Here is a 15,759-nt window from a genome sequence, read left to right on the forward strand (position 1 = left end):
ACCAACAGCGTTATAAAAAAAATACCTGGTTAACCTGCAAGTTTAGCCAATGAAAATGCTTCAATCCATGTAGGCTACCGTACTAAATCGACGTCATTGGCTGATGACGTAAGTTCAAAGCTGAAACAAAGTTCAAAGTTAAAAAGGCGATTAGCATCATAAACTAGGTGATCAACATGTCTATGGATATACTTTATCGGGAACTTGACAGGATAGCTAAAGTAAGCTAAAATAATCTTCGTTTTTGTAAAAACGCTAAAAGTTGTTTTGTTTAATGACACCACCAGACCACATTGATTTTCTTAATAATCCACTACTGGATGTCATGTCAAACTTGGAATAAAAAATGTAGACAAAACTCGTCTAACACAAATCATCCTGGACAGTACACATGTATCAGTATAAGGAAAATCTGAGCTTAGATCGGTTAAATTGCCTGTCTATAGAACTATGTGATAAAATACATTTGAAAATTGAAAAGAATCACTGCATTAAGAGTGTAATGGCTGCTTGTAGTTGTACTTCAATCTCAATCTAAATCTAAATCAAATTCCAAATGAAAAATCTATTCAAATATTTATAAATATTCCAATGAAATTGTTTACTATATCTGCAAGGACATAGTTCTTGGTGCACCTGTGGAGAGGTCAAATACTTGATAATTCAATTGTGACACAGTCTTAGCAGAGAAAACCCGCTTCATTGTTCCTTTACCAGCAAGGGATCTTTTATACACTTTTCCATATAGAAAAGACAGCACATACCATAGTAGTTGATATACAGTCGTCGAGCACTGGTTGGGACGGGTAAAACTGTAATAGAGGACAGGACAAAATAAAGCAAAACAGATCCCCATGTAACCCCCTTTAAATCACGCTTGCAGTCTGAAGCCCAGTTCTCACTTGAACGATTTTTCGTACAACTGCGGTGCGACTAAAAGATTGTACAGCCGTGCGATTCCCGTACGAATTACCTAGGCCCCCCCCCCCCCCCCCCCCCCTCGCGCACTCTCACTTGTGCAACTGCCATGCGACTGACTGCCTTTCTGCACCGGGCTCGCATACGCTCGCATGAGATTTGCACAGGTTGCACGACAGTTGCACGGAAGTCTGATGGATGTCGCACGGGAGTCGCAGGGGTCCGCTGGAAGTCGCACATCTCGGCTCCCTTAAGACTCACGTACGACTCCCGTGCGACCTATCATACTGTCGTGCGACTGCTGTGCAACCTCTATGCGAACTGTGCGAACCTAGAGACAGCCGTACGATAGTTTTAAACATTTGAAAAATATCGCACCGGCATGCGACATGTCCGAAATACACACGACACCCCGACAACGTGTGTGAATCATCAACATACTGCCGTGCGACTCCCGCACGCCCTGTACGATTTGGTGGTCGCACATAATTCGCGTAGAAAATCGTTCAAGTGAGAACGGGGTTTGAGCGTCATTAATAAGATTCGGAATCTATAGTGTTAATGGCAGTGGACGGAATGGATATCACATGTTTGTCATCATTATGGATCAACCAATCACAGCCGTCTAAATCGATATACAAGATATGTTGGATATTGCCGGGTTATATATCACTGTGTTCTCTTATAATTTAAATATAGGCGGGAAAGAAAGATGTGCGTTGTGTGCGTAGCCGTTTTTGCACCTTAATAATAGAAATAAACGCGCGTGCACACGCACAGTCACACGCATGTGCGCAAAATGATGTGCACTAGCAAAACGTTTAGGTTAAAAGGATATTCTGGAGTTTGCTGCAGTTTTTAAGATGTTATTGACTAATAAAATATTTCTACGATTAAACTTGCATATTAAATATATTTTCTTGTTTAGAATAAGTGTCTGTATATTCAACATGTTTCTGATCGTTCTAATATTTGTACTAGGTTAAATTTCATTTTATTTACTAAAATAAGTTTTTTCGTACGTACGAAATAATTTGAAGAAAAAATCCAGTTTTGACTACTTACAAATATTAAGACGACCAGGAACACGTTGAATATACAGACACTGTTATTCTAAACAAGAAAATATATTTAATATGTAACTTTAATCGTAGAAATATTTTATTAGTCGGAAATATCATACAATGCAACAAACAAACTCAGGAATGTCCCTTTAAACATGTAGGCCTACAATGTAGTATATATTTAAAACGCTGTCGATATTATTTAGCCAATTATATTTTGTGTTATGAATTATATAAGACGTGTACGCTTCTAGGTCAGTAGGACATTAGACAATTAGGTGTTCGCAAAATGATGATAACGTAGAATATCCAAACTGAAATAATAATAATTAATAATAATAATAAAACAAACAAACAAACAAACAAACAAAAATAATTAACCAAACAAACAAGCACGTGGTAGGCCTATAAATTTGCACATGTAAAATTTATTCGATGGTGCATCTAGAGCTATGACGCCATGTACAACCGCAACTAAAATGTGAGTGCGTCGTTAAATAAAACATTTTCTTCCTTTCCTTTAACTATACCTTTCTGCGTTCAGGCAGCTGTTTTTCACTAAACGTTTGCAAACTATTTTGACTGGTTCTCGAAATAGTAATCTGGTTTTAATGTGTAGCGTAAAACTCATATCGAGAAGCGTTAGCGACAGTCAGCTGGCTGAACTATGTAGACAACAAACTTGTGCTTCGGTAGCAACCGCGCAGGTGTATTTCCGGATTTACCTGAAGGCAGACTGCATTTCATCATTAGCCCAAAAGACGGTTAAATACACATTAAACATGAGTATGGAAACAATAAAACGGGTCGAACAGCCGGGACAAGTTAAATGTACCCAGCTTTCCCCATACGAACAACAGCTTGTACAAATAAAGGTAGGACGAACCTGCTTGTTGATGGGGGGGGGGGGGGGGGGGGTAGTGGTGGTGGTGGTTGAAGGTAGATGGCTGGGGTGGAATGTATATGTGGTGTATGTTTTGTGTGTGTGTGTGTGTGTGAGAGAGAGAGAGGGGGGGGGTGGATCCTGATAAAAACAATTCTAAACCTAATCACAGGTGGATTTGGGAAGTCGACCACACACGCGCACACGCACACACACACACACACACACACACACACACACACACACACACACACACACACACACACTAACCCTGCTCCAAGCAAATTTTCTTTTAAAAATAATTTTGGGGAGAGCCAGATCCAAACTCCACAAGGAATTTCACTTGCCACATTCTAGATGGACCCCGTAAGAGAGCAGGATGCACGTTTGGACAGTTATAATGGACACATTTAAGTCTTTTCGCTCCAGCCAGTGCACCATGCCTGGTATATCAAAGACCGTGGTATGTGCTATCCTGTCTGTGGGATGGTACATATAAAAGATCCCTGGCTACTAATGGAAAAATGTAGCAGGTTTCATCTCTATGACTGTGACAAAATGACCATATGTTTAACATCCAATAGCCGGTGATTAATAAATCAATGTGCTCTAGTGGTGTCATTAAACAAAACAAAACATTCAAGTCTGTAGAGATGGGAGAGTAGGCAGCAATGCCCTAGCAGATCTCACTCTTAACAATGATTACTATTATTTGCTGTGTCCTGTCTAGAGTTTTAAGGTAATCCTTTTCTTTTTTCACTTCCATTCTTGCCTTCCAGATGGTGTTAAAGTTGTTCAAATGTCCACAACAACTTTATATTTCAACAGTTACTGAACACAGCTATGTCAGTGTACCTGTTATAATATTCTCACAGCACCACTCAAATAAAAAGGATTTGTGTTGCTGTGAGAGTGGCAGTCATCCTACATGTGGTGCAGGAAGGATGAAGTAGTCTTGTGCCGTGCCGCATCGGCCATACATATTTGACGCATTCATTTATTTTAAAGAAGGATACTCCTCCTCAGTGTGAATATTGTCAGTGTACACTGACTGTGCGCCACATTTTGGCTGATGAAAAATGATATATTTGGCAACAGAAATATTTTGGAATCTGTTAAATTCCATCCAGAATTAATTGTAAAGTTTTAAAAACATTTCGACTTCTATACAAATTTTTAAAATATACTTACCTTGATTAATGTATTGCATTATACTCCCCCCAACCACAGCTCCTTACACTGGTTTTACATCATTATATATAAATAATACTTTCATATACTTACCATTTGTGACACCCAATAGCCGAGTGTATTTTTGTGCTGGGGGTGCATTAAACATTCATTCATTCATTCATTCATTCATTCATTATGTTTAACTGCTCTTGAAGTCTTGTGTAGCTAACTGGAATTCACTGATATCTAGGGGGCGGGACATAGCCCAGTGGTAAAGCGTTCGCTTGATGCGTGATCAGTCCATGATCAACCCCCGTCGGTGGACCCATTGGGCTATTTCTCGTTCCATCCAGTGCTCCACAACTGGTGTAACAAAGGCTGTGGTATGTACTACCCTGTCTGTGGGATGGTGCATATAAAAGATCCCTTGCTGCTAATCGAAAAGAGTAGCCCATGAAGTGGCGACAGCAGGTTTCCTATCTCAATATCTGTGTGGTCCTTAACCATATGCCTGACGCCATATAACCGTAAATAAAATGTGTTGAGTGTGTCATTAAATAAAACATTTCTTTCCTTCCTTCACTGACATCTGGTCCGAGTGTTCCCTAGTCCTCCCCTATTTATATATTGGTTTACATAGAGTCCTCTTTAGTCCGAAACAAACATGTAAACAGGGGAGGACTAGAGGACACTGATTGACATAACACTTCCCATGGAGGTGGCCCTATGAATTGGGAAACAGGTGCAAGTAATATAAGGCTATGTACGTGTGACATGGTGGTTGCAACAACTCCTCAAATTTACAGTCTTGCAGAACTGCCTTTGCAACTTAGGCCATGTGAATAGATGCATTGTCATGAAACAACAGGGGGTTCATACAATTTTGCCTGGTTGTTTTCGACGGATTGACGCAAACACTAAAGCAAATCAGCATAATATTGACATCTAATATGAACACTGCATGTGAGTGTGCAGGAATTTACGGCATGTGGAAGGAGGAGGGGACATCTAGATTGGCAAGCAAAGTTTCTAAGTGGGGACATTGAAATATGCTGACCCCAAAATGCATTAAAATATGAAAATTCGCTTCAGCAGGGGTGGGTTTTGATACACACACCCTGCACATGCATTGTGAGGCATATATTTGATATGGATTAGTCTCTTTGCATTGTAGAAAATGGTGCACATTACCTTGCTGGCACTTAGAGAGGAAACCTGCTACATGTTTCCATTAGTAGCAAGGAATCTGTTATATGCACCATCTCACAGATAGGATAGCACATACCACAGTCTTTGATATACCAGTCGAGGTGCACTGACTGGAACAAGAATTGGCCCGATGGGCCCCTCCCTCTCTCTCTCTCTCTCTCTCTCTCTCTCTCTCTCTCTCTCTCTCTCTCTCTCTCTCTCTCTCTCTCTCTCCGTCCCTCCCTCCCTGTCTCCGTCTGTCTGTCTGTCTCTGTCTCAAATTTCCCCCAAATTTTCCTTTGAGTCTCTTATGTAGAAAAACACTGAATATTTTAACCAAGAATGTTAAGTTTTTGCCATCTAAATACTGTACAATCTTTCTTGGAGACCTTTGATGACCTTTTTTTCTTGTTTTTCCCCCAGGCTAATGATGACCTTTCAAATCAGGAGAAAAGAAATGAACTGTGAGTATTTATCTCTGTGTATATGTTGAAACATTAATTATTTGTAGTGAAATTTGCTAAGCCAAAGTGAAAACAGTATTGTTACCCTTTACAAATAAACAGTTGGTCTGCTTTCAAACGAGTTGTGAGATAAATGGTATCTAACAGACACGAATGTATTATTCTATTTCTTACATATCCTCAAAAATCAAGTTTTAAGAAAATTTTAACATCTTTTTCAGCTAAAAGTTATTTACAGCTGTTGCACTTGTAGCTGACTTACGCACCACAGACACATGAATGTCAGGTTAACTATACGTTACAGTGTAATCTATTTCCATCGTGTTGTTTTTCATTGGATGCATGGCACTGGTGACCTGGTCATCACTTAGAAGCAGCCAGTCGAATGTCTTGAAATTGTTAAAATAACAAATGATGTTCTCACCAATGGGAGTGTAAGAAAACTTATTAACATTAAGACTTTTCTCTGGCAATTCCAGCCCATGCAAATGTAGTACGTTTTGTGTGTAATGGGTGTACTCCGGCTAGGTTTAGTGGGTGTGTTTGTTTGAACCAATATCCTGGGAGAAAGAGCTGAATAACAGGGGTTGTCCTTTTCAGGATTGTTTTGCCCCAGGCAGGCAAAGGTGCATTTAAAAAATCCTACTAATATTAATAAAAGTGCTACAGCCACTATAGCTATCGCTATTCGCATTCTGATCATTTTCAGTATGTTCACTATAAATTATGGAAAATCCTGCATTATAATTGGTTTTTGACGAAAAGAAAAAAATAATTCTTGAACTGTGATGTAATTCAAGCAAGGGGCGGGACATAGCCCAGTGGTAAAGCGTTCGCTTGATGCGCAGTTGGTCTGGGATCAATCCCTGTTGGTGGGCCCATTGGGCTATTTCTCACTCCAGCCAGTGCACCACTACTGGTATATCAAAGGCCGCGGTATGTGTTATCCTATCTATGGGATGGTGCATATCAAACATCCCTTGCTGCTAATCGAAAAAGAGTAATCCATGATGTGGCGACAGCGGGTTTCCTCTCTCAATATCTGTGTGGTCCTTAACCATATGTCCGACACTATATAACCGTAAATAAAATGTGTTGAGTGCATCGTTAAATAAAAACATTTCCTTCCTAATTCAAGCAATTTATTCCTGTCTGCAGCTGTGATTTTCAATAATTTTTATAAAATTGAAATAGCTTTTATTGAAATGAAAACATACTAAATGTCATCTCTTGGAAAAACATTTGGTAAAGTTAAAGTTTAAAGTTTGTTTTGTTTTATGACAACACTAGAGCACATTGATTTGTTAATCATTAGCTATTGGATGTCAAATATTTGGTAATTTTGGTAAGTAATCTTAGAGAGGAAACCTGCTACATTTGTTCATTAGTAGCAAGCTAGGGATCTTTCATATGCACCATCCCACAGATGGGATAGCACATACCATGGCCTTTGATATACCAGTCGTGGTGCACTGGCTGGAACGAGAAATAAAAATGTGTTTGTCTTGTTTCAACTTTACTTTTATTACAAAGTTAACCTATAACTTCTTTTTCATTTACAGGGATAAAAAAATACTGCTGAAGGCCAACTGGTTTGCAAACTCTGAAAAGAAAGTCGTTAGCAACAGATGCAAACAACAACAGGTTACTATTAGAGACGAAGTGAGACAGGCGCACAAAGCTTGGATTAAAGTGAGTGCTGACCACACAGATCAAATCTTCAGAACAGAGCAGAACAGAAAAAAAAGAAAAGAAATGTTTTATTTAATGATGCACTCAACACATTTTATTTACGGTTATATGGCGTCAGACATATGGTTAAGGACCACACAGATATTGAAAGGAACGGATATTGAGAGGAAACCCACTGTCACCACTTCATGGGCTACTCTTTTCGATTAGCAGCAAGGGATCTTTTATATGCACCATCCCACAGACAGGATAGCATATACCACGGCCTTTGATATACCAGTTGTGGTGCACTGGCTGGAACGAGAAATCAGCAGAACAGAACTTTATTACCCATTGACTGTTCTTCAGCGACATATGAGAAACATTAAAAAATAATATATTTGTTAATATGGTTAATAGGAGCTCAATTTGATTACAATTGGTTCCACTGGCCTATACTATACTATACTGGCATATACTATACTGGTCTATACTATACTGGTCTATACTGTACTGGCCTATACTATACTAGTTTATAGCCTACTATACTGGCCTATTCTGTAATGACCTATTCTGTAATGGCCTATACTGTACTGACCTATACTGTACTGACCTATACTGTACTGGCCTATACTGTACTGGCCTATACTATACTGGCCTATACTGGTAATTAATGACTCAGTGGAGCCGATTTTAATCAAATTGAGCTCCTGTTAAAGGGAGGGTCAACTCAAGTATGAGCATGATGTGTTGGAAAGATGCATACCCAGACAACCAACACATACTGACACTTTAAGAAATGAAAAACGCATAATTTTAGAGTTAATGAAAAACTGTTATTATTCCTGCTAACTGGGGGCAGCCATTTTCTTTTGTTTCCTGTGCGTCAGGAATTCTAGCTTGGGGCGAAGTGACGTCAGCTCCAACCAACTCAAGTATGCACAGTGTAAACAAAGGCAGTCATTTATGACAAGGCGCTTCGCTTTTATCAACCTGACTTGTAAAAACAACATAAATGACTTTATAATATAATAAACTATTTAACTAAATATATTCATTTTGCATTAATAGAACGAAAAGGGGTTATAGTATTTTTCTCTCTTAAAAAATCGAAAGCAAAAATGCATATTATTAGGCCTATTGGTAGGGTATGTTGGAGTAAAACGACCACTCACGATACCCAAGTGATAATTTTCTTTTCTTTGGGACTACGTAATTGGTCAGTTTTGTGATTTTAGATGGGAAAGTCTACTTAATCAAGGGTTTCACTCAATTATTTACAGTAATAAAGCAGGACAGCTGATGATGTCCATTATCATTTTAGGGGTGGCTGTGTGGCTACTCCACAATGCCCTGTGATCTTTCTAAAATGTCCACATATTTTTGTGTGTGTCTGGACACCTTGACTTGGTGACCATCCAAAATATACAACTGCCAATCAGGAACCACAGGTATAGGCCACGGAGAGAAAAGACCAATTAACTAAGAAAACACTCTGATTATCATTTCAGTACGTGGGTTAATGTAGGGACAAAAAATAATACAGTTATTTTGACACTTTGACAATGATGGTTTATTTTGTATTAAAAAAATAATATATACTTATTGCTGGCTTACTGGGATGGATATTATTACAGAACATTGTGATACATCCGCAAAAATCAGGTATGTTTTGTTTCTTCAGTTCTAAGACTAATTCCTGACATGACACGTTAAGTATTACGTAACCACTGGCTCGCCAGAGGGCGTATTCACTGGGATGGTACAAAATCGCTGCGCCAGTTATATATACTAGTCACATTTAACAGTTTTATTAATTAACTATACGATTATACTTGTTGATATTAAGCAGTAATGTGCATTATATATCGTTGAATGTGCATACCAGGCCAAATGCCTTAATTGTCCCTTCCTTTAACAAATATATTATATTTTAATGTTTCTTGTATGTCGCTGAAGAAAATTAAATAACAAAAGTATAGGTACACTGCAAAATTATATACTTATAGGATATTAAATGAGCTTTTCAATTGTCACAAACTTTAGTGAGTGACAATAAAAATTACTTCACAAGGAACATAAACATGATATTAAATGGTATCATGTTTAATATCCTATTTGTTAATTACCCATAATCAATTTTAATTTATATCACTGAACTCATTTGACTGAAGCCAGTGCACCATGACTGGTATATCAAAGGCTGTGGTATGTGCGTCTGTGGGATGGTGCATATAAAAGATCCCTTGCTGCCAATGAAAAAGAGTAGCCCATGAAGTGGCGACAGTGGGTTTCATCTTTCAATAACTGTTTCTTAACCACACATCCGACGCTATATAACCGTAAATAAAATGTGTTGAGTGCATCATTAAATAAACCATTTCCTTCATTTGACTGACATCCCGGTATATTAGCGTCATAGTGCACCAACCGTATGACATCTATGTGATACGTCCCACTTTACATTCTAGAACCAAGATATTTTTATAATAATGAATAGAACAGACTAGGTAAATGTAGAATTAATATATACAGGGATGTAAAAAATAAAAGTTGGGACTGATATTTAAAGACTGGGGACACTTGACCATACTTAAAAATAAGTGATTTTTAAGAACTAAGAGTGAATCCAATGTACTGTGTAAAGAAAATCTCCAGTGGTTTCAAATGACAATACAGTCTTGTTAAATTCAACCTTAATTTATTTTTATTTTATATCTACAGTAAAGTACTCTTATAACAAACCGTAAAGGACCATGGTAGTTAGTTTCTTGTAGCAGTAGTTCGTTATACACATTTGAAGAAGTTGATTATTAATGTTTATTATCCATATGGTTCAACATAACCGAGTTAATAATAATCATACGAAGCACACTTGCAATAACAAGTGTAATGACGTCATTTTGGGAAGCAACGTCCTAGCTCGGACTGTACATTTGAAATATGACGTCATTTCATCATCTCCTTCAAGTTGTGGCTGAAACATTTTGAGTTGGGTCTTGTTATTCATAAAGAAAACAACAATAATAATATGGATAATAAAAAAATTATTACACTCGCGTGTGAGTCATACTGATTTTACGAAACTCGTGTCAGGATTCATGTATTACCCTCGCTCTCGCTCGGGCAATACAAAAATCCTGACACTCATTTCATAAAATCAGTACGACACACAAGCTCATATAATAATGTCTATATAGGGAGATCAAACAGGACTTTACAATCAGTTCGTTCAAAGCATGTTCGTTATAAGTGTACTTTACTGTAGTTTTAATATACTTGTGATATTTATACTGTGCACAGCTCTTAATTTACACTGTGTTTTAAATGAACATGGGAATTTTTATATTGATATTGATCATCAGTTCATTCATATCATTATGTGTATTCCCCTATATCATTGTTTGACACACAATAGCAAATTTTTGTTAAACGTTCATGCCTTCATTCATAGTTTTTTGTCTTTTTCTTTCCCCCAGGTTCGGAGAGAGGCGCTGAAGCAACTTTTTGAAAAAGAGTACATGGTTTATGATAAAGAGTTTGAATCAATGGGCAAGGCCTTTCAAAGAGACAGGATGTAAACACACACACACACTAAAAAAAAACACCCAAAAAACAATCTGAAACCCATTGTATTTTATTGTGAAAGCATTTCATTTTGAAGGTTCTGTGTTGAGCAAGATTCAGTGTTCTGCCACATTCCTTTTCTTTCTTTGTAGTTTGGTGGAATATAAGGCTTGGGTGTTATAACTTAAACATTTCATTGACTATTTTTGGATACAACATCATGTAATGTTCATTAGAGAAGAAGAAAGAAAAGAGCCAATATTTTCATATACCTTATACCCTAATGTATACGGTAAACATTAAAAAAATTATTTTTTCAATTGATTGCTTATTTTAATGCATAATTATTATTATTATTTATATAAATGCGGTGTTAGTAAAACTACTTGGTCATCTCATCCTTCAGTTTATATTTATAACTGAGATATGTTACATTTTATTACTTTTTATATGAAATATTTTTAGATTTCCTGTTAAAAAAATGAAAACACTGAACAGTATATAATATGATGATAAAAGTCCATGAAGCCCAACAGCAAGTCTGTCCATCTTGATTCTTAAATTGTCATTTTACAGAAGAAACTTGTCAAAACTGTAGTCAAAATCTCAGAAAGTAAAAAAAAAGAAAAGAAAAGAAGCAAAACCATTAACATAGTATGTGATGGAGTCCAATATAGATAATACTGCAGTTTGAAATGTTGAACGACTGTAGATAATTTGTCATTCATGGACTGTGAAACTGAACAGACTCTTTTAAGTCTTCATGTTCTAACTATGCTATGCAAAAACCAAGACGAATCTAGAATTTCAGTCCAAATAACACAAAGTATCCCAGTGTGTACTCTTAATATGAAAACTGCATTTAAACACAAAGATAAAAATGTTGGTGGTATGAACTAGGACAAACGAGGATCTGTAATTATTTTTTTTTTGGAGGGGGGGGGGGGCTAAAACTCCATATCTTCCCACCCTCTTTAATCCATCAAATGAGCTTCCATTTCATATCATGTTTATGTATCTCAAGAAATATTTTTCAATTGTCACAAGTTTTTACCAAGTGACAATGAAAATTATTTCACAAGGGACATAAACATGATACGAAATGGTAGCAAGTTTAATATCCTATTTATTACTCATAATTGATTTTAATTTAGTCACTAAACTCATATGACTAATGTTCCAATAAGGTTTTAGTCTGCCAATCATACGACGTCGAGGTGTTACATACGTCCCACATTATGTTCTAGTGGGACGTAATACACTGATATGAACCAAAAATATTTTTAACCATATGGGTTATATTAATGTATAATATTAATGCCTGTGCTGTGCAGTTTTGTGTACCATTAACCTATGTATGTGAGAATTTCGTTCCGAACATTGTCAGAAAATGGTGTTGCCTATAATCACTGGAAAAATACCAATAACTGTGAAAGCTAGAAAATCCAACAGACATATGACATCACAGCCTCGTTCTTTAGGTCTTTACGGACACGTTATGTTGTAGCCGTGCATTATTTGTTTATAACGCGTGTAAATCCTTTATATCTTGTGTCAGTGTGATTATTACAGCATCATGGATAATGTAAATAGGTGTTCTACTTAACAGGTTACGCAAAATCAATTGGGCATGCTTGAAATATTGTTTTTTGTGCATTTTACAATTTTTTCAGTTTTCTGAGGCCTTTATTAGCAAAATATTCAGCATTCTATACTACCAATTGCCAAACTAAATCATTATGTAAGACATTATACATATCTTCAGCATTTTATCAAAATGTATTGCTAATTTTATTACATGTTGCCATATTTCAGCATTTTTAATGTTACATTTAGTCAATTTCATGTTAGCAAACTTCAGCATTTCATTGGTTTCCAAACTTCAGCAGCATTATATAAGTATATATATTTCAGTATTTTTCATCATTATATATTACCAGATTTTCATCATTATATATAGACACATGAAACCAGCATTGTATGTTGCAAACTTCCAACACTTTATAGGTAAATTGCTGATATTGCCCCAATTCAGAATTATATACAATCTGTAGCCAAAATTAAGTTTTGTATACGATTTATTGCCAAAATTCAGCATTATATATAATCTGTTGCCAAAATTAAATATTGTATATGATTTATTGCCAAAATTCAGCATTATAATATAATCTGTTGCCAAAATTAAATATGCATATTACATGTATTATCAAACTTCACCATCAAATAGGCTCGTTAGCTAGCTTTTGCACTGAATAAGTAGATATGTTCAATGCTTCAACATTAAATGGCTGAGAATATTATATTGTGAAATAACAAAAAATCCATTAACTATTTATCATAAAGACTTTACCGCTCTTCCACACTAATATTGTTCAGCAAATTCATATTTTACAGTGGGCATATATCATTTGATCATTTCTGTGATGTTTTGAAAATCTTTTTTTTTTCTTTCTTTTTTTTAACACCTTACTCTTCCTTGTATGGTATGTTATTCTGTTAATTCTATATGACTGGTAAATCATTGTCTAAGTATAGTTTTTTGTTTGTCATTTTTATTGCAAAAATGTAATTGACAGCAAACATAGTTCTATAGTTCCATTAATGTCATCGCAAAAAAAGGTACCCGGTTTTCTTTAAAAATAAATTAGTTATCTTTGAATTGTATTGCAATACATGTGTTTATATACATGTGCAGCATTATGTGTATTTTTAAAAAGTTTTTACATTGTGATGCATTAATCTTTAGATTTAGTACCGGATGTTCCATATTATTTTAAAAATGGAGGAAAATGCTAAATATCTTTAACATATTTTTTGTATTCATACTCAAGTATGCCATAATTTTAGTGAAAATAAATACATACATATATTTGTCTGCATGTTGTTTTTATATATTGGAATATTTTTGTTTTGAGTTTATTTATACGTGCATCTGTGGATGTAATACACCAAATCAATTTATGTTGCTTAACTGCACTATTCCATTACTCATAGGCAGTGCAGGTGCCCTCCTCTCTGAATATAAAAACTCTGGCTATGCCAATGAAATACTTCATTTATTACATTGACGGCTAACAATTACTGACAAAATGATGTGCTGGAGTATTGTTAAACAAATAAAGGTCCTGTTAAAATTATCATTATGTTCACAAGTGTACACAGGCAGGACATAGCTGAGTGGTAAAGCGTTCGCTTGATGCATTGTCGGTCTCAAATCGATCCCTGTTGGTGGCCTTTTGGGCTATTTCTCGTTCTAGCCACTGGTATATCAAAGGCAGTGGTATATGCTTGCTAAAATGTTGGTTTTCTCCAAAACTGTCAGAATACCAAATGTTTGACATCCATCAATGTGCTCTATTGGTGTCGGTAAACAAAAACGTTAACAAGTATACATATACAACTACCTAACATATAGTCAATGCGATACTTAATTAGTCTTTAGAAGAAAGTGGATGACGGAACAGCACATACCATAGCCTTTGATATACCAGTTGTGGAATATATTGTTAGAATATGGATATGATACGTGATATCAGCAGCATTTTTTATTCACCATTTACTTTGCCATGGCACTACATGAATCTACCGATGCTAGGGGCAATGCAACACTTATGTAAGCAAAATTTGCTATATTTATATATGCCCTCCCCCATGTAATGTTTTGTAATGCTAAGACCACTATCCCTCTGAAATTATATAAACCTTGGTCAGCACCCTTGATTTCCTTGTCATTGTGATGTCATTTGACTAGTATTCTTGGATTTTTGTTTCTTTACTTAATTACTGAATACACCCTCATTAGTTTATAAAAGTCACAGACCCCAGCTTGAACCCGTGAAAATAGTAAAGGTTTGTTTCGTTTAACAACACCATTAGAGCACACTGATTTAATCATCGGCTATTGAATGTCCTAGTCATCAGAGGAAACTCGCTACATGTTTTCCTAATGCAGCAAGGGATCTTTTATATGCACTTCCTCACAGACAGGAAAGCACATACCACAGCCTTTGTCCAGTTGTGGTGCGCTGGTTGGAACGAGAGAAAAACCCAATCAGCTGAATTGATCCATCGACGTGGTTTAATCCTGCGGTGCAAACACCTCATGCAAGCACTCCAATGACTGAGCTAAATAACATCCCCCTTGTAAAATAGATGCAAAGTTTGGTTAATCTACACATCTGTGATGCATTTGGATAAAATTACAATAGAGTGAAAAAAAAGAAAGAAAAGTGCAACACTGAAAAAGGGAGATGCCTTCTAAAAATACACCGGCCTCGGTGGCGTCGTGGTTAGGCCATCGGTCTACACGCTGGTAGGTACTGGGTTCGGATCCCAGTCGAGGCATGGGATTTTTAATCCAGATACCGACTCCAAACCCTGAGTGAGTGCTCCGCAAGGCTCAATGGGTAGGTGTAAACCACTTGCACCGACCAGTGATCCATAACTGGTTCAACAAAGGCCATGGTTTATGCTATCCTGCCTGTGGGAAGCGCAAATAAAAGATCCCTTGCTGCTAATTGGAAAGAGAAGCCTGTGTAGTGGTGGCAGCGGGTTTCCTCTCAAAATCTGTGTGGTCCTTAACCATATGTCTGACGCCATATAACCGTAAATAAAATGTGTTGAGTGCGTAGTTAAATAAAACATTTCTTTCTTTCTTTCTAAAAATATATTCGAGATGGTCTCCTCAACAGTTACGTCTTGAAGGTACGTGCATTTTTAGAAATATGAAAAAAGCATTTCTTGGCATTGTAAACACCAGGATGACCATAAACACTTCAGATGTATAGAAATGGATAATCTAAGCAATAAAATGTACCGTAAGTATTGTCCG

The 15,759-nt window shown here is 36.5% G+C and overlaps 1 protein-coding gene across 2 annotated transcripts; it reads left to right on the forward strand.

Annotated features, from left to right (window-relative positions):
- Positions 1-88: 88 nt before the first annotated feature.
- LOC121385877 lies at positions 89-13,799 on the forward strand. 2 transcript variants are annotated; one of them, XM_041516677.1, is made up of 4 exons: positions 89-221; positions 5,650-5,690; positions 7,253-7,382; positions 10,841-13,799. In XM_041516677.1, the coding sequence occupies exons 1-4, from the start codon at positions 177-179 to the stop codon at positions 10,940-10,942; spliced, it is 318 nt and encodes a 105-aa protein (XP_041372611.1). In that variant the 5' UTR covers positions 89-176; the 3' UTR covers positions 10,943-13,799. The 2 variants fall into 2 exon arrangements, with proteins under 2 accessions (XP_041372611.1, XP_041372604.1); XM_041516670.1 differs by lacking the exon at positions 89-221 and adding an exon at positions 2,681-2,857.
- The last annotated feature ends 1,960 nt before the right edge of the window (positions 13,800-15,759 follow it).

Source organism: Gigantopelta aegis, chromosome 2 (genome assembly GCF_016097555.1).
Source record: "Gigantopelta aegis isolate Gae_Host chromosome 2, Gae_host_genome, whole genome shotgun sequence".
Classification (NCBI taxonomy): domain Eukaryota; kingdom Metazoa; phylum Mollusca; class Gastropoda; order Neomphalida; family Peltospiridae; genus Gigantopelta; species Gigantopelta aegis.